The following is a 23,265-nucleotide window of genomic DNA, read 5'->3' as shown; positions in this document are numbered from 1 at the left end:
TCTGGTGGCCCCTCCTAAAAGGGGGGGGGGGTAGTGTGATGGCAGCCCTGTTGTTATTTTGTTGCTGGGACTACGCCTCTGTGCTTCTGGGTGTGGTTCAGCTTGCTGATCCAATTAGAATCCTCCTGTTGGCTGCACAGGGATATATAAGGAAGTCTCAGTCATGCCTTGCCTGTAAAAGTTATTGTGACTGTAGATAGCTATCTCTGTACTTATATTGTCTAATCTGGTTCTGTGTCTTTTTCGCTTGGCTTTTGACTACAATTTGGCTCTCTGTTATTGTACTCCGTTCCCTCCTGGCTTTGACTAGGCTGGTTGACTTTGTATTCTCTTTGTGTGTTTAGATTTATTTCTGTTAGTTTTGTGTGCCTCCAGCTGTCAGCTTTTGTAGTTTATTGTTTTGACCAGTGACCGTCCATCACTTATCAGAGGAAGGGACCGGCACCGTGGTTGTAGACCTGCTACTTAGAGTGGCTACGTAAGTAGTCAGGGACAAAGGGACTGGGCAAGTTCAGGTCAAAAAGCCTAAAAAGCTTGTCTGGCCGATTCTGCGATGACAAGTCATGGCTGGGAGGAATTTTCAAGATGCCCAGGGCTGGAAGAGAAAGGAAACGTTAACAAAATCACTGGACATAACTGCACTGTGATCCCTTATATGGTCTGCAGAGCCTGTGTTCAGCTGATATCTGTATAGTGGATTTTATTCAATACTATTGTGGTAATAGTTCTTACGTAGTGGTAATATGGGGTCATGGTGTAGCGGTATTTTTGTCTCTTGTATACTGGTATATTATAATGGTTTGCACCCGGCACCAAACATTCTTGAGTCAGGCTGCAAGCCTGTGTAATTCTTGCAGGGCAACCCAGCCCTATCTGCAGCCATTTGATCTGCCAGTCTTCTGTGAATGCTTCTGCTTCCATTGTGTATGTTGCATTATCCTCTGGGGTTGGCACAATAACACAATGCTGTGGGGCAGCAATATGACACTGTAGCAAAACTATTGAATCCCATAGCTTTTAAAAATTATAACCAAGGTGGAGCAGGTCCCTTTTGATCTAGGTCCCCTGAGCATTGGCTAATAAAACACCGTTATAAAAAGTAAGCACTTTTTTTAGGGCTGAACACAGAATAAAGCTCACTATATAAAGAATCATAAAGTTCCCAATGAATGTATTGTAAGCTGTATAAATCTCTATACAGGAGGTATTAGTAACATTGAGGGGCGAGTAGGTCATTGACAATTGCCCTTCCATAGACTCCATTACAGTACGGTGGTCTGCCTCTATGTTTTGTGTGCCACTGGCATATACAGTCAGGTCCATAAATATTGGGACATCGACACAATTCTAAAATTTTTGGCTCTAAACACCACCATAATGGATTTGAAATTAAACGAACAAGATGTGCTTTAACTCCAGACTGTTGGCTTTAATTTGAGGGTATTTACATCCAAATCAGGTGAATGGTGTAGGAATTACAACAGTTTGCATATGTGCATCCCACTTGTTAAGGGACCAGAAGTAATGGGACAGAATACTAATCATAAATCAAACTTTCAATTTTTAATACTTGGTAGCAAATCCCTTGCAGTCAATTACAGCCTGAAGTCTGGAACACATAGACATCACCAGACGCTGGGTTTCATCCCTGGTGATGCTTTGCCAGGCCTCTACTGCAACTCTCTTCAGTTCCTGCTTGTTCTTGGGGAATTTTCCCTTCAGTTTTGTCTTCAGAAAGTGAAATGCATTCTCAATCGGATTCAGGTCAGGTGACTGACTTGGCCATTGCATAACGTTCCACTTCTTTCCCTTAAAAAACTCTTTGATTGCTTTTACAGTATGCTTTGGGTCATTGTCCATCTGCACTGAGAAGCACCATCCAATGAGTTCTGAAGCATTTTGCTGAATATGAGTAGATAATATTGCCCCAAACACTTCAGAATTCATCCTGCTGCAGTCACATCATCAATAAATACAAGAGAAGCAGTTCCATTGGCAGCCATACATGCCCACGCCATGACACTACCACCACCATGCATCACTGATGAGGTGTATGCTTAGGATCATGAGCAGTTCCTTTCCTTCTCCATACTCTTCTCTTCCCATCACTCTGGTACAAGTCTTGGTCTGATCTGTCCATAGGATGTTGTTCCAGAATAGTGAAGGCTTTTTTAGTTGTCATTTGGCAAACTCTACTCTGGCCTTTCTGTTTTTGAGGCTCAACAATGGTTTACAACTTGTGGTGAATCCTCTGTATTCACTCTGGTGAAGTCCTCTCTTGATTGTTGACTTTGGCACACATACACCTATCTCCTGGAGAGTGTTCTTTATCTGGCCAACTGTTGTGAAGGGGGTTTTCTTCCCCAGGGAAATATTTCTTCGTCATCCTCCACAGTTGTTTTCCTTGGTCTTCCGGGTCTTTTGGTGTTGCTGAGCTCACCGGTGCATTCCTTCTTTTTAAGAATGTTTAAAACTGTTGTTTTGGCCCCGCCTAATGTTCTGGCTCTCTCTCTCTGATGGGTTTGTTTTGTTTTTTCAGCCTAATGATGGCTTGCTTCACTGATAGTGACAGCTCTTTGGATCTCATCTTGGAAGTTGACAGCAACATATTCCAAATGCAAATAGCACACTTGAAATTAACTCAGGACCTTTTATCTGCTCATTGTAGTTGGGATAATGAGGGAATAACACACAACTGTACATGGAACAGCTGAGAAGCCAATTGTCCCATTACTTTTTGTCCCTTAGCAAGTGGGAGGCACATATGCAAACTGTTCTAATTCCTACACTGTTTACCTGATTTGGATATAAATACCCTCAAATTAAAGTTGTCAGTCTGGAGTTTAAGCACATCTTGTTCGTTTCATTTCAAATCCATTGTGGTGGTGTATAGAGCCACACATTTTAGAATTGTGTTGATGTCCCAATATTTATGGACCTGACTGTATTATGGGTCAGATATGTGGCCATGCTTGTGCCTCAAGAATTAGAAATATTTAGAAAATATGCTACAGATGATGACATTTTTCATTTAACTCCAAAATGTTGAAGAATCTAGCCTATAGTGTATACATAGTATAAGTTGCATTTTAGTTTCCTGTTGTATAAATGATTTATAGCAAGTAACATACAGTTACCCTTGACAAAAAAGATGATCTTAATGGGTTTTCTTTCTTGTGTTTCACAGCCCCCTACTGGCAAACTCAGTAATAAATCTGGATTTTTCTTTCCTGAGGCCCTAACAGTAATCTGACACTATCTGCCTTCCTCTGAAATAAACATAGAGCCAGGTCTCTTCTTTAGAAGAAAATATTGTAAAATTAGAATAAAACTTTAAGAATGGTTTAAACTCTTGAGATGTTTTTTGGCTTTTTTATTCATTGATGAAAAAGAATAGAACATCTGTGCTGCCAGTTATATATATAAATTAGTTTGTAAACATATAAATTAGTTTGTAAATTAGTTGTAGTTTATATACATATAAATGAGTTTGTCAGTCACCTGGTGCTTCTCCTGCCACCCTGCCTCTGCCTCTCTGCTCTGGCGCGCGTGTCCTTGTCCCCTAAGGTGTGTAATTCACCTGTGGCTCATTGATAAATTCCTCCACCCTCCTCACTTCCCTGCTGGATCTTTGTTGCCTTGTGTCTGAGAGAAAGCATTCCTGAGTATTGTTTTGCCGTCTATCTGATCCTTTGCTCTGTTACTTGACCTTGCTCCTCTGCTGCCTGCCTACTGACCTCCTGCTACGTCCTGACTATGCTACTGTGCCGCCTGCCTTGACCTTCTGCTATCCTTACTACGAGCTGCCTTATCCCTCCTGTGCCTCACACTCCTCAGCTGCCTTTGTGGTCGAGCCGTGCCAGGGGTAGCGACCTGGGTGCCGCCTGCCACAACAAGTCCATCCTGCTTTACGGTGGGCTCTGGTGAAAACCAGCGGCACCTTAGACTCTGCTCCCTGGTACGGTCTGAGTAATCTGCCTCACAGGTCCAGAGGATCCACATCCACCAGAGTTCCTATATTCGGAAACGTGAGTGTTACAATTGCCCTTTGGTGGTGTTAAGCAAAAACATGTTTTTTCATTCTGCTCAGTCATTTTTTCATGCATATCTTTTTGTTAATATGTAAATGAGGCTAAAGTGCCAAGTGGGCATTCCCAAGAATGGCAAAAGCCCTAGGTTAGTCAGCCAACCTCCACTTATTCATCACCTCTGAGTTTGTTGTCAAAGAGGGATATATGTAGACAAGCAGGCACAAAGACAATGAATACGTGGAGGTTGGATGGCTAACCCTGGGCTTCTGCTGTGCTGGGGAACCTGCGTATTAACATAAAAGCTTAGCTCTGAAAAGGTTGTAGGTCATCTAGTTATGGACTTATTTTTTTTTACAAATGTTCAGCTGCTGACTGGTCAACTTTAAAGAAGATAACTAAAAAATGAGCCTAAATAATGTTTATTAAAATTATAGGATGGTACAAAACAAGAACTGAAAGTTACATGAAGGTGCAAATCACAATATAGATTTTCGATGATTGAGTGTATTTCTGCTTTATGATATGCCAAATTCAGGACAGTTGCTTTCTCTTGTTGAATGACCTGGGGATGATGCTTATTCCATGTGTCCAGTAAGATGTCCAAGAAATTCTCCTTCAGTCGCTGCTCCTGCTGGAAATACTGCATGGCAAAACTCACATATCTGAGAACTCAGTCTAACATCTGAGATGGCATCAACACGTGGGCCAAATTGACAATCTTCTGACAAACAGACTGGACTCCATGAAGACTGCAGGTAATAAGTAAAGATTGACATAAATGTTAGAGATCCAAAATGTCTACATTAAATACGTACAAAACAAGATCTATCACCCAAATCAATCAAACACTCCTAAGTGTCTCAGGGCAAAACAATGAAAATTACAATTTTAGGGACAAGTCCCCAAGGACTGCCCTAAACTAGAGACTACTTAACTAAATTATTAAAACTTAACTTTTATTACAACCACTTAATTATAAATTGTGCTTTAGGTACCATAGTGAAAAATTTTTAAAAAGTCCGGTCATCCACTGTGTGACTACAAAATAGGTCAAAATTGCCCATATGCCTTGTGATCAGTGTCACAGTGGGAAAGTCTAGTTAAACCAGATAGTGTCGCCACCGCTGACTAGAGAAATTCCCACCCTATTCAAGTATTACTTTTGTGTCACTAGGATGCCGTTTTATAAAAACATTATAGCCCCTCCTGCTAACGTTTCGCCAGCGTACCCTGGCTTTTTCAAAGAAGTGTCCTCACTTCTTTGAAAAAGCCAGGGTACGCTGGCAAAACGTTAGCAGGAGGGGCTATAATGTTTTTATAAAACGGCATCCTAGTGACACAAAAGTAATACTTGAATAGGGTGGGAATTTCTCTAGTCAGCGGTGGCGACACTGTCTGGTTTAACTAGACTTTCCCACTGTGACACTGATCACAAAGCATATGGGCAATTTTGACCTATTTTGTAGTCACACAGTGGATGACCGGACTTTTTAACATTTTTTCACTATGGTACCTAAAGCACAATTTATAATTAAGTGGTTGTAATAAAAGTTAAGTTTTAATAATTTAGTTAAGTAGTCTCTAGTTTAGGGCAGTCCGTGGGGACTTGTCCCTAAAATTGTAATTTTCTATCACCCAAATAACACTATCTATCTATTTATCTATTCATCTAGTTGTATAAGGATTAATAGATGTGAGATTAAATTATTATAAAGGTAATGCACATTCCTGATTCCTTCAATCCCTGCCAGACATCACCTATATGAGAGCACTTCTCCCTTCCTGTGGTGCCTGAGCAACATTGCGTATCTACACAGCAAAGGAATCTATCTGTTCCTGTAATCCTTAGTTTATGACCTGAGCTTGATATTTTGACATTGCTTCTGCCTGATCCCATTTGCCTGCTTGATTTTTCAGTGTTTGACCCTGATTGTCAACCACGCCTGAACTCTCATCTAGTCTGCAACACCTGGCTGCATTTGAGCTTTTCAGCTGTGCTGTTCCACACTCTGCAGGGTATAACACCATTTAACCCCTTAATGACGGACCCATTTTTTACCTCAATGAACAGGCTCTTTTTTTATTTATTTGACATGTATCTCTTTAAATGGTAATAACTTTAGAACGCTTTTTCTGTGCAGAGCGATTCTGAGAAAGTTTTTTCGTGACATATTGTACGAAAAAACAATCTCAGTGGTGCATTTTTGTTGACACATGCAGCATTTTTTGAGAAAAACTTCAAAATATTGTGAAAAACTGGAAAATTTCTGACGTTTTTTATTTATTCATTTTTTATGATGTACACTGTGTGTGTGATGTTATATTTATTCTGTGGGTCAGTACGATTATGTCGATACCCATTTTATATGGCTTTTTATGTTCTTTTTCCTTTTCTGTGCAAAATTCTTTTTCTGCCATTAATCTTCCAACAGCCGTAACTTTTTTTATTTTTCGTCCGACGCCATTGAGTAAGGGCTTATTTTTTGTGGGATGAGCTGGTATCATTTTTGCGATATGTGCTACCTTTTGATCTTTTTTATTCCGCTATTTGTACCAAAATTGGCGAATTTTGCTCTTTTTTTAAAAAATTTTTACGGCATTCACCTTGTCAACACCATAGATCAGGGTTAATGCTGCCGGATGGTGGCTCCAGCAGCTGCGGCGAGAGTCCAGCAGTGATTAACAGCCGTGTCCCATCGCCGATCTCCTGCACTGTCCGCGGCAGTGCCGGAGATCGAAAGGACGTATACACAAGTCCAAATGCGCGAACGTGTTGGATGCTTGGACGTATGCATACGTCCTATAGCGGAAAGGGGTTAAGCTCTGCTACTCCGTACTGCCACTTGATCGAGACCACTCATGGGGTAGCAACCTGATATCTCCCCTGCAGCAGAAGTGAAAGGGTGAACACTGGGGGAGTACTTAGATTCCACATCTAAATTTGTCCCAAAGCCAACCAGGTAGGTGTCACAGCGGGTTCACACCAATTGGAGCATTACTGGATGGAAGACAAGTTCATCTAAAAATTTTTATATACTAATCATCCACAATGGGAAAAGGTTGTTTTTTATTCTCTAAAGTTCCTTAATGGACCTGGAGCTTACAGCTCAATCGTGGTTCTCTTTTTTAATCTCTTAAAGAAACCTTAATCCTAAAAATCAGTCATATACTTTTTAGTATGTAAATGAGTGATTGGAGAATACACTACGGTTCATAATCGTGTCCACTTATCCTCTGTCAGGAGCATAGTTCCCACTCATTTAAAGAGGATCACTAACATTAAGCTGCATTTTGACCTTTGAGTGAAATATTCCAATAATCCTTTCCCAGATGTCAATGTGTGTCCAATATGTTAGCACTGAATATAATAATGTAAACATATGGGTTTCATGCAATACAGCATATTCAGCTCAAAAAAAGGAATCTGCAACTTGTATACTGTAGTTGTATTAAAACATATCATCTTTGAAAAATATGAACATCCTTGTATCCTGCAATTTCTCTTCGTATATGTTGTGGGAGATCAGCCCCATAGAGCCAGGCATATAACGGCAAATAAGCAGTCAGAGACAGGGACATGGAGGGAGAAAGTAGCACTTAGCTGCACAAAACAGCCGTCACCTCTGCACATGGCTTTACACCAAAAAAGAAGAAAAAGAGATACACCATATAATGCACACCCACAGTTGCTATATTTCAAACAGTGTTATTTTTATTGCACATAAGTATATACAAAACGCAGACAATACAATTAAAATCAATTAAAAGGCCCAAATGGGCACTGCACAAACAAGGGGGACCCCCTATAAAAGGGGGGAACCCCGCCCAGGGTAGCTGCCTCCACAAATAAATAGGTTATGAGCCTATCATATAGCAAGAATGTTGTACCAATACAGTCCTATCCCCACAACACTAGTAGTTTGTATACAACCTGAATATCCTTCATAAATAACACAGGGGATTAGCAGTAGAGGACAATGGATGGAGGAGTAGTACGGCAGGTGCCCCCCTAAAGACCCCACGCGTTCCGTTGCCCGTCAGCAACTTCCTCAGGGGTGTTTAGTTTTGATGGAACTGTAACACCTTTGCGGTTGTATACCTCTCTGTTTATGTATACTACTGATATTGTTTCCCCACATTGCTAATTCTCCCTTCCAATGTGCCTTTTTTCTTCCCCTCTTCCCCCCCCCCTTCCCTCTCCCTTCTTCTTTCCTACCCTAGTCAGGTTTAGTTGTTTAAGTTTATGATTTATGCCTCCTTGTGGTGCAGTGGGGGGCGGGATGGTGGCTTCTGTGTTCCGTTTTTTGTGAGAGTGCTCTCTCATTTCCCCCCTGCAAAGATTGTGCTAACTGAGTTTTTGCTCCTTTTTTTTCTTCTTCCTGTTGTGGATATTTCTAGCCGTCAAGCTGGTTTTTGTAGCTTTTCCTCCTCAGTGGCTCTTGGGTCGTTGGATTGTTTTTTTTGTTTTTGCCATCTGTTTGTTGTCTTTTCTGGATGTTTTTGTCTTGATGTTGTGGTCCTGTCTTTCCTTTCTTTCCTCTCTCTCTTTCCTTTTTTGTTTCCACAGACCCTGTTCGGTGACCGAATATCTCCACAGCCACGAGTTCCTGCCCTGTTGCTCTCCTTATTCTTGTCTTTGGGTAAGTCGCTTGTGTTTATGCAGTTTTGCCCTTCCCCCATTCCAATATGGTCAGTTGTGTCTCCTTATATGTTAAGGGTCTTAATTTTTCTGTCAAGAGGTGGCTGGTCCAAAGAGAATTTCTGAACTTGAAGGCTGATATGGCTTTCCACCAGGAGACCCATTTTGACCATAGTGGTTCCTTTACGTTTCTCCTCCATTTCTATTCTCAGGTGTTCTCGGCCACTTCTGACAAGAAGTCCGCTGGTGTTGCTAACCTTCTCGGTTGAATGAGTCTCTCCTTAAATGGGCACTCTCATTAAAACTAATGTTTGCTATTGCACTCCTTATGGTGAATTAAAAATCTTTCTAATATACTTTGTTTAAAAAAAATGAAGTTTTCTATGTTTTATTTGTGTCCAAAAAAGCTGACACTAGGTGTCTCCCTACTTGTCCAGAGCACATTTCCCCCCCATCTTTTGCACAGACTTTGGCCTGGCAGAAATCTAAACTGCTGGCCTGGCAGAAGTCCAAACACAGGAAATGCAGTCTGGAGTGCTGGGGGGGTCCAGCCTTATTCAATCATAGCTCGTCTCACACGTAACTGCCATTTGCTGTTGGTTGCAGAGTGAGGGAGGAAGTTCTCCCCTGTATGGCTTCAGATGATGTCACACCTGCTGGATAACGCCCCTTCCCTGTCTGTAAATCTGAACCTGAGGCTGAGCAGAAAATACAGAGTGACATCAAAATAAATAGAAGTAAAGGCACGGGGTGGTTTATCATGATGGGAGCAGTGAACTGGGAGGATTATAAAATGTATCAAGTTAATGAGAGGTACTCTTTAAGTCTTTGCCCTCCCGAACCATGATCCAGGCCTCTATTTATCAGTACTTCTTCTCAATCAGGGATCAGTTACTTCACTTTCCACTTTGTGGGAAGCGCACAAAGCCGTGGTGCGTGGTAATTTTATTGCTCTGGGATCACATTTTTAGAAAGATGCCTTGGCTCAGGTTCAGGAGTGTAAAGCTGATATCAAGAGGTTCTGGTTCTGTTCTGGTCCTGAGGAAGCTTGTTGCCGCTAGAGCCTGCTTGGGGGAATTGGCTCTCAGGAAGATGGAGAAGCTCTATGGACTAGGCAATAAGGCGCATACGCTGCTTGCCCGGATTCTCCGTGAACGTTCTGCGGCGCAAGCTCCCACGGCACTGAAAGACCACTCAGGCACCCTTTGTTACCATCCTGATGACATTGCTAAACTCTTTCTTGATTACTATTTTGACTTGGACTTTTCCTCTGCCGACTTTGTCCTCTTCTGACCAGGAGGCCCTTAGTGCTCCTATTTCCCTTGAGGTACTCCAGGACACAATTACAGTAAATCCTTGCCCTCAGGGCGCTCGCCGGGGCCTGATCGTTTCATGTACCTGTATTATAAGACCTTTGCCCCTCAGTTGCTTCCTCAATTTCTCCCTTTACTTAACTCTTTCATGGGTGGGGCTCCTCTCCCTCTCTCTTTCCTTCACTCCTTTATTACCCTTATCCCTAAGTCTGGTAGGGACCCTGTCATGCGGTAATAACTCAATTATGAATTGTGAATTATTGTCATAAAAATTATTAATTATTAAAATATTATGAAAATTGTGATAAATATCAAAATTATGACCTGGTGAATTGTAGACAAAACTAATCAATACAATTCACATCTGAGTCCGACTATTCACTCAGATATTAACAAGTCCTTTTTATGATGGGATGACATTAAAGCTTAAGGATGTAGTTTTGCAATATACAATAATACACAGGTATTATAAAAGTATGCAGATTTATTGGTTATATGATTATAAACATAAATGAGTAATAAACACAATGATATATGCAAATTAATATCAATTAGATATTAGTAAACAGTATAAGCTTGTTAATTGACTACATATAAGTAGAACAATACATGTGAGTAGTTAGTAACTTGTTAAAATAAAACAAAAGCTACCTGGTTAGAAATATCATATAAGAAAAAGGTTACATATCACTTAATTCAGAGGAACCTCATGATATTAAGATAGCCAATGCTAAATTCACTCCGCCTTCTTCTAACCAGGGGGGTTTCTGCTCCAGTAAGGAGGGAGAGAGGAGTACAGGGCAGGCCAGACAGGTACTAGTGGTGGGGGACTCAATTATTAGGGGGACAGACAGGGCTATCTGTCACAAAGACCGGGACAATCTGTTGTCTGCCTGGCGCACGAGTTCGGCACATCGCAGATCGGGTTGACAGGTTGCTGGGCGGAGCTGGAGAGGACCCAGCAGTCATGGTACATATTGGCACCAATGACAAAGTAAGAGGTAGGTGGAGTGTCCTTAAAAATGATTTCAGGGACTTAGGCAAGCTTAAGGCAAGGACCTCCAAGGTAGTATTTTCTGAATATTACCTGTACCACGAGCCGCACCAGAGAGGCAGCGGGAGATCAGGGAGGTAAACAAGTGGCTCAGAAGCTGGCGTAGGAAGGAAGGGTTTGGGTTCATGGCTGACTTCGCTGTCGGTTACCGGCTCTACCGTAGGGACGGGCTGCACCTCAATGGGGAGGGTGCAGCTGTGCTTGGGGAGAAGATGGCTAGAAGGGTGGAGGAGTGTTTAAACTGGGGACTTGGGGGGAGGGAACCTACATCAAAGAGGGGGAAGATAGTGTAGATAGAGAGGTGGGAATTATAAATGTACCTGGGGGTGGAGCGGAGGGAGGGGTTAGAATAGTTAATAGGAATAGGCTTCATAGGAAAATAAAACTTACACCCTTGTAACAAGTAATAAAGTGAGCCTTAATACCCCACAGGGGTTTCACGACTTTTGCATATGGAAATATATATTTTTTTTCACTAAAATGTGTGTTTCCACCCAAATTTCACATTTTTGCAAGGGTTAATAGCAGAAAATACCCCCAAAAATGTGTAACTCCATCTCTTCTGAGTATGAAGGTACCCCATAAGTGGACCTGAAGTGCACTACGGGCGAACTGCAATGCTCAGAAGAGAAGGAGTCACATTTAGCTTTTGGAGAGCAAATTTTGCTCAGGGGGGGGGGGGGGCATGTCGCATTTAGAAAGCCCCTATGGTGCCAGGACAGCAAAATAACCCCCACATGGCATGCCATATTGGAAACTAGACCCCTTATGGAACGTAACAAGGGGTACAGTGAGCATTTACCCCCCACTGGTGTCTGTCAGATCTTTGGAACAGTGGGCTGTACAAAATTTTTAATTTGCACAGCCCACCGTTCCAAAGATCTGTCAGACACCAGTGGGGTGTAAATGCTCACTGCACCCCTCATTACATTTCGTGAGGGGTGTAGTTTCCGAAATGGGGTCACATGTGTTTTTTTTGCGTTTGTCAAAACCGCTGTAACAATTAGTGTCACGATTCGGCTGGCTGGAGGTGGATCCTCTGTGCCAGAGAGGGATTGCCGTGGACCGTGTTGGTGGACCGGTTCTAAGTTGCTACTGGTATTCACCAGAGCCCGCCGCAAAGCGGGATGGTCTTGCAGCGGCGGTAGCAACCAGGTCGTATCCACCAGCAACGGCTCAACCTCTCTGACTGCTGAAGATAGGCGCGGTACAAGGGAGTAGACAGGAGCAAGGTCGGACGTAGCAGAAGGTCAGGGCAGGCAGCAAGGATCGTAGTCAGGGGCAACGGCAGGAGGTCTGGAACACAGGCTAGGAACACACTAGGAAACGCTTTCACTGGCACAATGGCAACAAGATCCGGCCAGGGAGTGCAGGGGAAGTGATGTGATATAGCCAGGGAGCAGGTGGAAGCCAATTAAGCTAATTGGGCCAGGCACCAATCATTGGTGCACTGGCCCTTTAAGTCTCAGAGAGCTGGCGCACGCGCGCCCTAGAGAGCGGAGCCACGCGCGCCAGCACATGACAACAGGGGACTGGGACGGGTAAGTGACTTGGGATGCGATTCGCGAGCGGGCGCGTCCCGCTGTGCGAATCGCATCCCCAACGGCCATGTCAGTGCAGCGCTCCCGGTCAGCGGGACTGACCGGGGCGCTGCAGGGAGAGAGACGCCGTGAGCGCTCCGGGGAGGAGCGGGGACCCGGAGCGCTCGGCGTAACAGTACCCCCCCCCTTAGGTCTCCCCCTTTCTTTGTCCGGTAACTGCTTCCCATGGGATGAGGACATCGGGAGTGATTGAAGGGTTTCCTCAAAGGCAGGCCGTACAGCAGGAGTGGGAATGGGGAGGGAGGGCAGAGGGTGAAGCTTGGCACGGGGCAGGGGGACACCAGGACGGGAGCCATGAGGAGGCACTGAGGCTTGCCTGACGGGACTGGGAGGGGGGGAGAGGCATTTCTTGTGGCAAGCAGAGTCCCAGTTCTTGATCTCCCCGGTGGTCCAGTCAAGGGTGGGAGAATGAAGCTGGAGCCATGGCAGACCGAGGAGGACCTCAGAGGTGCAGTTGGGAAGGACGAGAAATTCAATCCTTTCGTGGTGGGGTCCAATGCACATTAAGAGGGGTTTTGTGCGGTAACGCACGGTGCAATCCAATCTAACTCCGTTGACTGCGGAAATGTAGAGCGGCTTGACGAGACGGGTCACCGGGATGCAGAATTTATTCACCAAAGAATCCAAAATGAAATTCACAGAGGCACCAGAGTCCAAGCAGGCCACGGCTGAGAGGGAGGAGTTGGCTGAAGGAGAAATCCGCACGGGCACTGTGAGACGTGGAGAAGCAGACTTTGAACCAAGAGACGCCACACCCACGTGAGCTGGGTGCGTGCGTGCGTTTCCCAGACGTGGAGGACGAATAGGGCAATCCACCAAGAAATGCTCGGTACTGGCACAGTACAGACAAAGATTTTCTTCCTTACGGCGATTCCTCTCTTCCTGGGTCAGGCGAGACCGATCCACTTGCATAGCCTCCTTGGCGGGAGGCCGAGGCGTAGATTGCAAAGGATACTGTGGGAGAGGTGCCCAGAGATCTAAGTCTTTTTCCTGGCGGAGCTCCTGATGTCTCTCAGAAAAACGCATGTCAATGCGGGTGGCCAAATGGATAAGTTCTTGCAGGTTGGCAGGAATCTCTCGTGCGGCCAGCACATCCTTGATGCTACTGGATAGGCCTCTTTTAAAGGTCGCGCAGAGAGCCTCGTTATTCCATGATAATTCGAAAGCAAGAGTACGAAATTGGATGGCGTACTCGCCCACTGAAGAATTACCCTGGACCAGGTTCAGCAGGGCAGTCTCGGCAGAAGAAGCTCGGGCTGGTTCCTCGAAGACACTACGGACTTCAGCGAAGAAGGACTGGACTGTGGCTGTGGCAGGATCATTGCGGTCCCAGAGCGGTGTGGCCCAAGACAAGGCCTTTCCTGAAAGAAGGCTCACTACGAACGCCACCTTAGACCGTTCTGTTGGAAACAAGTCCGACAACATCTCCATATGCAGGGAACATTGAGACAGAAATCCACGGCAGAGTCTAGGGTCCCCATCAAATTTGTCCGGCAGGGACAAGCGGAGGCTAGGAGCGGCCACTCGCTGCGGAGGAGGTGCAGGAGCTGGCGGAGGAGATGGTTGCTGCTGTAGCAGAGGCAGAAGTTGCTGTAACGTGGCGGTCAACTGCGACAGCTGCTGTCCTTGTTGGGCAATTTGCTGCGATTGCTGAGCGACCACCGTGGTAAGGTCAGCGAGACTTGGCAGCGGCACCTCAGCGGGATCCATGGCCGGATCTACTGTCACGATTCGGCTGGCTGGAGGTGGATCCTCTGTGCCAGAGAGGGATTGGCGTGGACCGTGTTGGTGGACCGGTTCTAAGTTGCTACTGGTGTTCACCAGAGCCCGCCGCAAAGCGGGATGGTCTTGCTGCGGCGGTAGCAACCAGGTCGTATCCACCAGCAACGGCTCAACCTCTCTGACTGCTGAAGATAGGCGCGGTACAAGGGAGTAGACAGGAGCAAGGTCGGACGTAGCAGAAGGTCAGGGCAGGCAGCAAGGATCGTAGTCAGGGGCAATGGCAGGAGGTCTGGAACACAGGCTAGGAACACACTAGGAAACGCTTTCACTGGCACAATGGCCGGGAGATCCGGCCAGGGAGTGCAGGGGAAGTGATGTGATATAGCCAGGGAGCAGGTGGAAGCCAATTAAGCTAATTGGGCCAGGCACCAATCATTGGTGCACTGGCCCTTTAAGTCTCAGAGAGCTGGCGCGCGCGCGCCCTAGAGAGCGGAGCCGCGCGCGCCAGCACATGACAACAGGGGACCGGGACGGGTAAGTGACTTGGGATGCGATTCGCGAGCGGGCGCGTCCCGCTGTGCGAATCGCATCCCCAACGGCCATGTCAGTGCAGCGCTCCCGGTCAGCGGGACTGACCGGGGCGCTGCAGGGAGAGAGACGCCGTGAGCGCTCCGGGGAGGAGCGGGGACCCGGAGCGCTCGGCGTAACAATTAGCCACCCCTGTGCAAATCACCTCAAATGTACATGGTGCACTCTCCCTTCTGGGCCTTGTTGTGCACCCCCAGAGCACTTTGCGCCCACATATGGGGTATCTCCGTAGTCAAGAGAAATTGCATTGCAAATTTTGGGGGGCTTTTTTTCCTTTTACCTCTTGTCAAAATGAAAAGTATAGGGCAACACCAGAATGTTATTGTAAAAAACTTATTTTTTAACACTAACATGCTGGTGTAGACCCCAACTTCACCTTTTCATAAGGGGTAAAAGGAGAAAAAGCCCCCAAAATTTGTTGGGCAATTTCTCCTGAGTACGGTGATACCCCATATGTGGCCCTAAATGGTTGCCTTGAAATACGACAGGGCTCCAAAGTGAGAGCGCCATGCGCATTTGAGGCATGAATTAGGGATTGCATAGGGGTGGACATAGGGTTATTGTATGCCAGTGATTCCCAAACAGGGTGCCTGCAGCTGTTGCTAAACTCCCAACATGCCTGGACAGTCAGTGGCTGTCCAGAAATGCTGGGAGTTGTTGTTTTGCAACAGCCGGAGGCTCCGTTTTGGAAACACTGGCGTACAATACGTTTTTCATTTTTATTGGGGGGGGGGGGGGCAGTGTAAGGGGTGTATATGTTGCGTTTTACCCTTCATTATGTGTTAGTGTAGTGTTTTTAGGGTACATTCACACTGGCGGAGGTTTACAGTGAGTTCCCTGCTAGGAGTTTGCGCTGGGTGAAAAATTTGCCGCAGCTCATACTTGAAGCAGAAAACTTACTGTAAGCCTGCCCCTGTGAATGTGCCCTGTACGTTCACATGGGGGGGGGGGGGGGCAAACCTTCAGCTGTTTCAAAACTACAACTCCTAGCATGTACTGACATACCATGCAGGCTAGGAGTTGTACTTTTGCAACAGCTGGAGGCACACTGGTTGGAAAACCTTCAGTTAGGTTATGTTATCTAACTCAATATTTTCCAACCAGTGTGCCTCCAGCTGTTGCAAAACTACAACTCCCAGCATGTACTGATCACCAAAGGGCATGCTGGGAGATGTAGTTATGCAACAGCTGGAGGGATCGCAACTACAACTCCCAGCATGCTGGGATTTGCAGGTTTTCAACATCTGGAGAGCTACAGTATAGAGACCACTGCAAACTGTGGCCCTCCAGATGCTGCAAAACTACAAATCCCAGCAGGCCCAGACAGCAAACAGCTGTCTGGGCATGCTGGGAGTTGTAGTTTTGCAACATCTGGAGGGCTACAGTTAGAGACCACTGTATAATGGTCTCTAACTGTACCCTCCAGATGTTGCTAGGCAACTCACCGGCTTCCGTCGGATCCAGCCGCACGTCATCGCCGCCCGCCGATCTCCGTCACCCGCAGCCTCCGTCGCCCGCCCGGATCAGTAAGTGGATCTTCGGCGCCGGTCCCCGTCATTTCCCTGTCCTGCCCCGCCTATTGTGGGGGGGCAGGACGGGGAAAACAAAAGTTAACCCCCCGCCCCCGATCTGCTATTGGTGGTCGCGTCTAGACCACCAATAGCAAGGATAGGAGGGGTGGCACCCCTGCCACCTCATTCCTATCACTTCAGGGAATGACACCCGCGATCCCCCTTACATTCCGGGTCACCGGGTCACTATAGACCCGTAATGACCCGGAATCGCGCAAATCGCAAGTGTGAATTCACTTGCGATTTGCGATGATCACCGACATGGGGGGGTCTGATGACCCCCTGGGCATTTGCGCGGGGTGAATGCTGATCGATATCAGCAGTCACCCCGGTCCGGTCCCCGTCCGGCGCGCGGCAGGGGCCGGAATTCCCACGGACGTATGAGTACGTCACTGGTCCTTAAGACCCAGGGCGCAGGGACGTACTCATACGTCCGTGGTCCTTGAGGGGTTAATGAAACCTGGGGAGGCAGGGTGAAGCTGTCAGGGATTGTGCCTATTACTCGTGGTTTAGGCAGCATGAAAATGATAACTGGTTCCCTACAAGAGAAGTAGAAAGGTGTTAAACACACATATGGTACATAGAAAAAGAAATTTTTCTACCTTGGCTGGTCCTCTGATTCCATTAGAATTTTCATGTGGTTCCAAAAGATGTTTAAGAGAAATGTCTGTTGACTGTAGAAAGCTTATGTCATCTTCATACATGTTCGATAAACTAAAATTATGATCTTTATCAGTCATGAAGTCGAGATATAATTTTGCAGGGTCTATTTTAACCCCATCGTTGTCCATATCCAAAAATTTAGGACAGTTTTTGATAAACAAAGCATAGTTAGAATGTGTTCCTCTTTTATCTGAGGTGAGGTCTGCACACGCCATACTACCAACAGCCTCTTCTTTATCAGCCACACTGGCCAGGAAATTATATTGGTCCTCACATGGTGGGAGCCAAACATCCGTGTTCAATAGCAGACTGTAATTTTCTTTTGGTTCTAAAGACACTGTCAAATCTTCAGCATTTGTCTTAGAAGCTTCAGCACACTGGGTTTCTTCACATTTCAACTTGAAGAATGGACTTTCAGAGCATACATTGTCCCCTGCGTCAGTGCATTGGATTGGTTTTGAAACAGGCATTTCTGCAATATAAAACATGTGACAATAGGTATGACAAGTTTTTGCAAGTCTAGGTTGTGTCTGCTCTATATATTTTATTCTTTTATGAATGATCTAACTCTATTATGCCTATTTAAATTAAAAAGCAACCATCATGTAATAATATAATGTGCTAGAGCCCTGACCACATCTATTTTAAGAACTTTTCACATATTATGTAATTATATCAATATCAGTTAATCCATGCAAAACAATTTTTTTATAGACAGTAAAATAGAGATAGTGATCTCCTGAGACGTAAAGGGGTATTCCAGAAAAAAATATGTTGTTATATCAACTGGCTCCAGAAAGTTGAACAGATATGAAAATGAGTTCTATTAAAAAATCTTAATCCTTCAAGTAGTTATCAGCTGCTGAAGTTGAGCTGTTCTTTTCTGTCTGACAACAGTGCTCTCTGCTGACACCTCTACCCCTCTGTTGGCTGATCGCCAACAGATTTTCTTTCGAACTTCTTCTCCTAAATATTGATTTTCTTCAAAGAAACATTATTACTACACGTACCAAAATGGGGAGTCCCTTAAATTGGCATTACCAGCTGGAGATGTTGAATCCTTCATGAATAAACAAATCTTATCCCTCCAAAAATCTAGAGGTGAACAATAGAACTTTAAACACCATGACACCCTTGATTACGAAAATGCCTGTGTGTACTCGTGGAATGACTTCTCCATTAAGCGGTCCAAGAGGATCAGAGACTTTAAAAATAGCAACACTAGAGCACAACCGCAACAATCCAATCAAAGAGAGACCAATGTTCCTAATGGTGGATTTCCCCAAGGCGACCACCCTTTTTTAGGACAGCGCCCATCATCCAACGATCCACGCGATGGGGAGGACACCATCACTGGCGGTCTCGTAAAAACCAGAGGGTGCCAGCCCAAGATGAATCTCTTCAAAACATACATGAAATAAAACAGAACGTGGTAAATATCTCTTCCACCACTCTGACACCTGAACAATTAAATTAGCTAAATAAGTTTAAGTTTCTGTCCCAACTAATCATGTAGATTGGTTTTCTTTAAAGGTTGATTTACATCATTTCTTTAGAAAGCTCAGACTGAAGGTATGGTTCGCTGACCCGAATCATCGCCCGGCCGGTGTCACACCCGTACTTCCAGTCTCAGCTCTCCCCTCTTTCAAATTTGCCGATTATGACCTCCCTCCCTATAAAGAGCAAGTTTGTACCTTTTGTTACATCTAATGCTTTGGAAACATTTTATTTGTCAATTGTGACATTTCTAAGGTCCAACACACATCAACTGTTACACCCTAATCTTACAATTGACCAGTTACAGGCATTGAATGCATTTATCCAAGATCATAATCTAATACTGAAACCCACAAATAAGGGTGGCGCGATTGTGATATTGGACCGCAGCACATACATACACGAGGCCATACGTCAACTTAATGACACCAACATGTATCAGGTTCTTTCCCGTGATCCTAAGAAAGATATTGAGGGCAAACTTGATTGTATCCTCAAAAATGCACTAGATCAACAATTAATTGACCAACATCTCTGTGATTTACTCAAAGTGCTACACGCGGTAACCCGGGTTTAATACTTGCTACCTAAGATGCACCAGTTTCTGAGAACGATTGTCTCCGGGCGGGATTCAATCACTAGCCACGCATCCATATTTTTGGATCAGGTCCTACGCTACTCATACAAAATCCTTCTTGCGTTATACATCCGACTTTTTGAAAAAATTTGACTCAATTAACATCTCAGGTGATGTCATTTTGGCTTCATTTGATATTGTCTTCCTATATACATCAATTCCTCATGACCAGGGTATTTCAGCCATTGCTATTGTGATTGCACCAGATTTCACTCCTGTAGAAGCCAATTTTATCATTTCTTTACTTGATTTTGTTCTGTCTAACAATTATTTTGTTTAACAACACCTTTTATGCACAGATCACCGGAACCACCATGAGGCCAATGTGGTCCCAACGTACACCAATATATATGTGGTGTTGTTGGAGGAGTCACACATCTATGTGTCCCACCACTTCAGTCATGTGCTGGGGTGGTGGAAATACATAGATGATGTGTTCCTCCTTTGGCTCGGTTCCGGCGATTCACTTTTTGAGATCGTCAGTGACGAATCTCAGATCTCTACCACCCTTGGTACTATTGCCACAAACTTTGTTCATAGAGGATATCCAAAAAAACTGGTGTCACAGTGTAAGACAGATGTACAGTGGTCCCTCAAGTTACAATATTAATTGGTTCCAGGACGACCATTGTATGTTGAAACCATTGTATGTTGAAACCATAACTCTATGAAAACCTGGTAATTGGTTCTGAAGCCACAATATGTCATCCAAAAATAGAAAAAAAGTGAGGATTAAAGAAAAATAAGTAGATAACTAATAGAGATAAAGCATATAAAAGTAAGAAAGAGCTGCTGGGTGCTGTAAATCACTGTCTATTGTCAGTGTTTCCCAACCAGGGTGCCTCCAGCTGTTGCAAAACTACAACTCTCAGCATGCCCGGACATCCAAAGGCTGTCCGGGCATGCTGGGAGTTGTAGTTTTGCAACAGCTGGAGACACCCTGGTTGGGAAACAATGGTTTATGTAGAGGACAGGAGCTTCTTCAAGATCCTATACAGTATACACAGTGTCCCAAATGGAGCCGCCCTTACTTGGTGTCCAAAGGAGCAGCTAACCCTGGCACAGGTAAAGAGTACAGAACTTGTAGTTCCTCCCTGTACTTTAGGGGGCGCTACCAGACATCAGTCAGTGCATGCACTTCAATAACACAGGTGATTTACCAGTAAAATGCCCATTCTGATTGGTCAGTTCCTCCAGTTGTGACACCTTTCACAGATCTGGACTGTCCATACATTGTATGTTGAGTCCGGTTTCAAGTTACAATGGTCCAGAAAAGACCATTGTATGTTGAAACTATTGTATGTTGAGGCCATTGTAAGTTGAGGGATCACTGTATAAGGAAAAAAAAGCCCCCCAAAATTTGTGGCCCAATTTCTCTCGAGTATGGAAATACCTCATATATTGAGATAAAGTGCTCTGCAGGCTCACAACATGGCTCAAGAGGGAAAGAGCAACTGTGGTATTTTTTAAAACAAATTTTGCTGTCATGGTTTTTGGGGGCATCGTTGCATTTAGGAAGCTCCCATGATGCCAGAACATCAAAAAAAAAAAAACACATGGCATACTATTTTGGAAACTATACCCCTCAAGGAATGTAAAAAGGGGTATAGTGAGCCTTAAAACCTCACAGGTGTTTGACAACTTTGGCCTTCATTTACTATTGCAAACCCAATGTTTTGTCGGGTTGTGTGCCAGATTCTGTCGCATTGTGCCAGAAATTCTGTCTGCGCCAGATTTTGCGCCAGAATTTGCCCCAGAATTGAAAAAACCTTGACTAACTCTCCATTTTGCTAAGAAAACTTGAAAAGGGCGTGGTCTCCGAAAAGGCGCGTGTTCCCGACATTTTCACAAAAACCCAACATATTTACTAAGGTTTCCACATAAAATGTGGTGGCTTTGAGCTGAGGAAAACCCGACAGATCAGAGCGTGTGTAAAAAAAAAAAGCAAAATGTAGAGTAAGTGGAAAATGTAGGGAAACCTTAGTAAATACCGTGGAAAATAAATTGTAGAAAATTAAAACCCACAAAGAAACCTACACTCTACTCTTAGTAAATAAGGGCCTTTGTGTTGAAGTTGGACGTGAAGATGGGAAATTTGATTTTAACACTAAAATGATGGTGTTACCCCAAATTTTAATTTTCCACAATTTAAAGCCCAATTTCTCCAGATTAAGAAAATGCCCCATATGTGGACGTTAAGTGGTCTGCTGGCGCATTAAAATGCTCAGAAGACAGGAGCAAAATTTGGCTTTTCGAAAGAGAATTTAGCTGAAACAGAACAGCAAAAAACCCAACACATGGCATACTATCTTGGAAACTACACCCCCTCAAGGAACATAACAAGGGGTATAGTGAGCCTTAGCACCTCACAGATGTTTGACGACTTTGAGTTGAAGTTGGACATGAAAATAAAAAAATTTGATTTTTAACACTAAAATTATGGTGTTACCCCAAATTTTTATTTTTCACAAGGGAAAATAGGAGAAAATGGACCCCAAAATTTGAAGCCCAATTTCTCCCGATTAAGAAAATGCCCCATATGTGGACGTTAAGTGCTCTGCTGAGAGCAACGAAAGGCAAGAATGTCTGTAACCAGTGCACACCCAAAAATCTATTTATAGAAATAAATTCTTTATTAACAAAATATAGAAATCAATATCCAAACAATAGACATTTAAAATCAATAAAAAATTGCTCACAAGGAGCATGACACAACATGGGAAAGGGGCCATGACCCCCCTTTCACCACATCCGTCGTGAACAGAAGGAGCGCCGTTGGATTTTTCGAAATAGAATTTTGATGAAATTGAAGTTGGGGGCCATATGCATTTACAAACCTCCATGGTGCCAGAATAGCAGAAAACCCGCCACATATGACACCATTTTGGAAACTAGACCCCTCCAGGAACGTAACAAGGGTTACAGTGAGTACTTACACATCACAGGCTTTTTGAACAGTGGGCCGTGAAAGTTAAAGATTAAATTTTTTCGCACTTTATTGATAGTGTTAACCCAAATGTTTCATTTTCACATGGGGTAAGAGGGCAAAAGGCCCCCAAAATTTGTAGTGCAATTTTGCCTGAGAAAGAAGATAACCCATATATGGATGTAAAGTTCTCTGCAGGCGCACTACAATGCTCAGAATAGAAGGAGTGCCATTGGGCTTTTGGACTGAAAAGTTTATTGGAATTGATGTCGGGGGCCATGTGCGTTTACAAAGCCCACATTGTGCAAGAATAGCAGAAACCACAAACATGTGACACCATTTTAGAAACTACACCCCTCAAGGAACGTAACAAGGGTTATTGTGAGTACGTATACCTCACATGTTTTTTGAACACGTAAAAGTGAAAGAATTGATTTTTAACATTGAATTTCTGGTATTAACCACATTTTCTTTAGTTTCACAAGTAGTAAGAGAAAATAATCTCTACAAAATTTGTAGCCCAATTTCTCTACACTAAGGCAATACCCCATATAAGGCGGAAAAGCACTATGTGGGTGCAAAAAAGGGCTTAGGAGTGAGACAGCACCGATGAGATTTGAGGCCCAAAGTGGTGCTTTGCACTGCAATGGTTGAGGTTCTGACATAAAATCTAAAAAGAAAAGTGACCACAATTTTGAAACTACACCCCTCAAGGAAGATAAAAATAATAGTTAGATAACAACTAAAAATGTTCCAACATGAATGTGTGCTTAATACATAACTTTTACTAGATTTCTTTTAAAATCCACCAGTTTCAAAAAATGCCTGTGTATCCCAACACCAAATAATAAATCACCATAAAATGGTCATCACCATTAACAATTATGCAATATGAGGCTCTACTGGGCCCTGCCAGCCCCAAATGCAATAATACAGTGACATTCAGAACCGCCGACAGGTTTGTACCACCTGGTATAGGGTGGTTTCATCAGGGAGGTATATATCATCATTGACCATAATGTA

At 44.2% G+C, this 23,265-nt stretch overlaps 2 protein-coding genes across 2 annotated transcripts in view; one reads left to right on the top strand and one right to left on the bottom strand.

Moving 5' to 3' along the window:
- Positions 1-4,355: 4,355 nt before the first annotated feature.
- Positions 4,356-23,265, bottom strand: part of LOC130358830 (TRAF family member-associated NF-kappa-B activator-like) — a 30,576-nt gene continuing 11,666 nt past the window's right edge. Inside the window, exons 3-4 of the mRNA XM_056562684.1 lie at positions 17,122-17,654; positions 4,356-4,780 (exon numbers count right to left, since the gene is read on the bottom strand). Of these exons, the coding sequence (XP_056418659.1) occupies positions 4,607-4,780; positions 17,122-17,654 (707 nt within the window). The 3' untranslated portion in view covers positions 4,356-4,606. The remainder of the gene's footprint in view (positions 4,781-17,121; positions 17,655-23,265) is intronic.
- Positions 8,600-23,265, top strand: part of GALNT6 (polypeptide N-acetylgalactosaminyltransferase 6) — a 225,211-nt gene continuing 210,545 nt past the window's right edge. The window contains exon 1 of the mRNA XM_056562682.1: positions 8,600-8,671. The gene's annotated coding sequence lies outside the window, so the exon portion shown is untranslated. The remainder of the gene's footprint in view (positions 8,672-23,265) is intronic.

This window comes from Hyla sarda, chromosome 2, assembly GCF_029499605.1.
Source record: "Hyla sarda isolate aHylSar1 chromosome 2, aHylSar1.hap1, whole genome shotgun sequence".
Classification (NCBI taxonomy): domain Eukaryota; kingdom Metazoa; phylum Chordata; class Amphibia; order Anura; family Hylidae; genus Hyla; species Hyla sarda.
The sequence above is the reverse complement of the archived record's forward strand: the minus strand, read 5'-3'. Positions and strand labels throughout refer to the sequence as shown.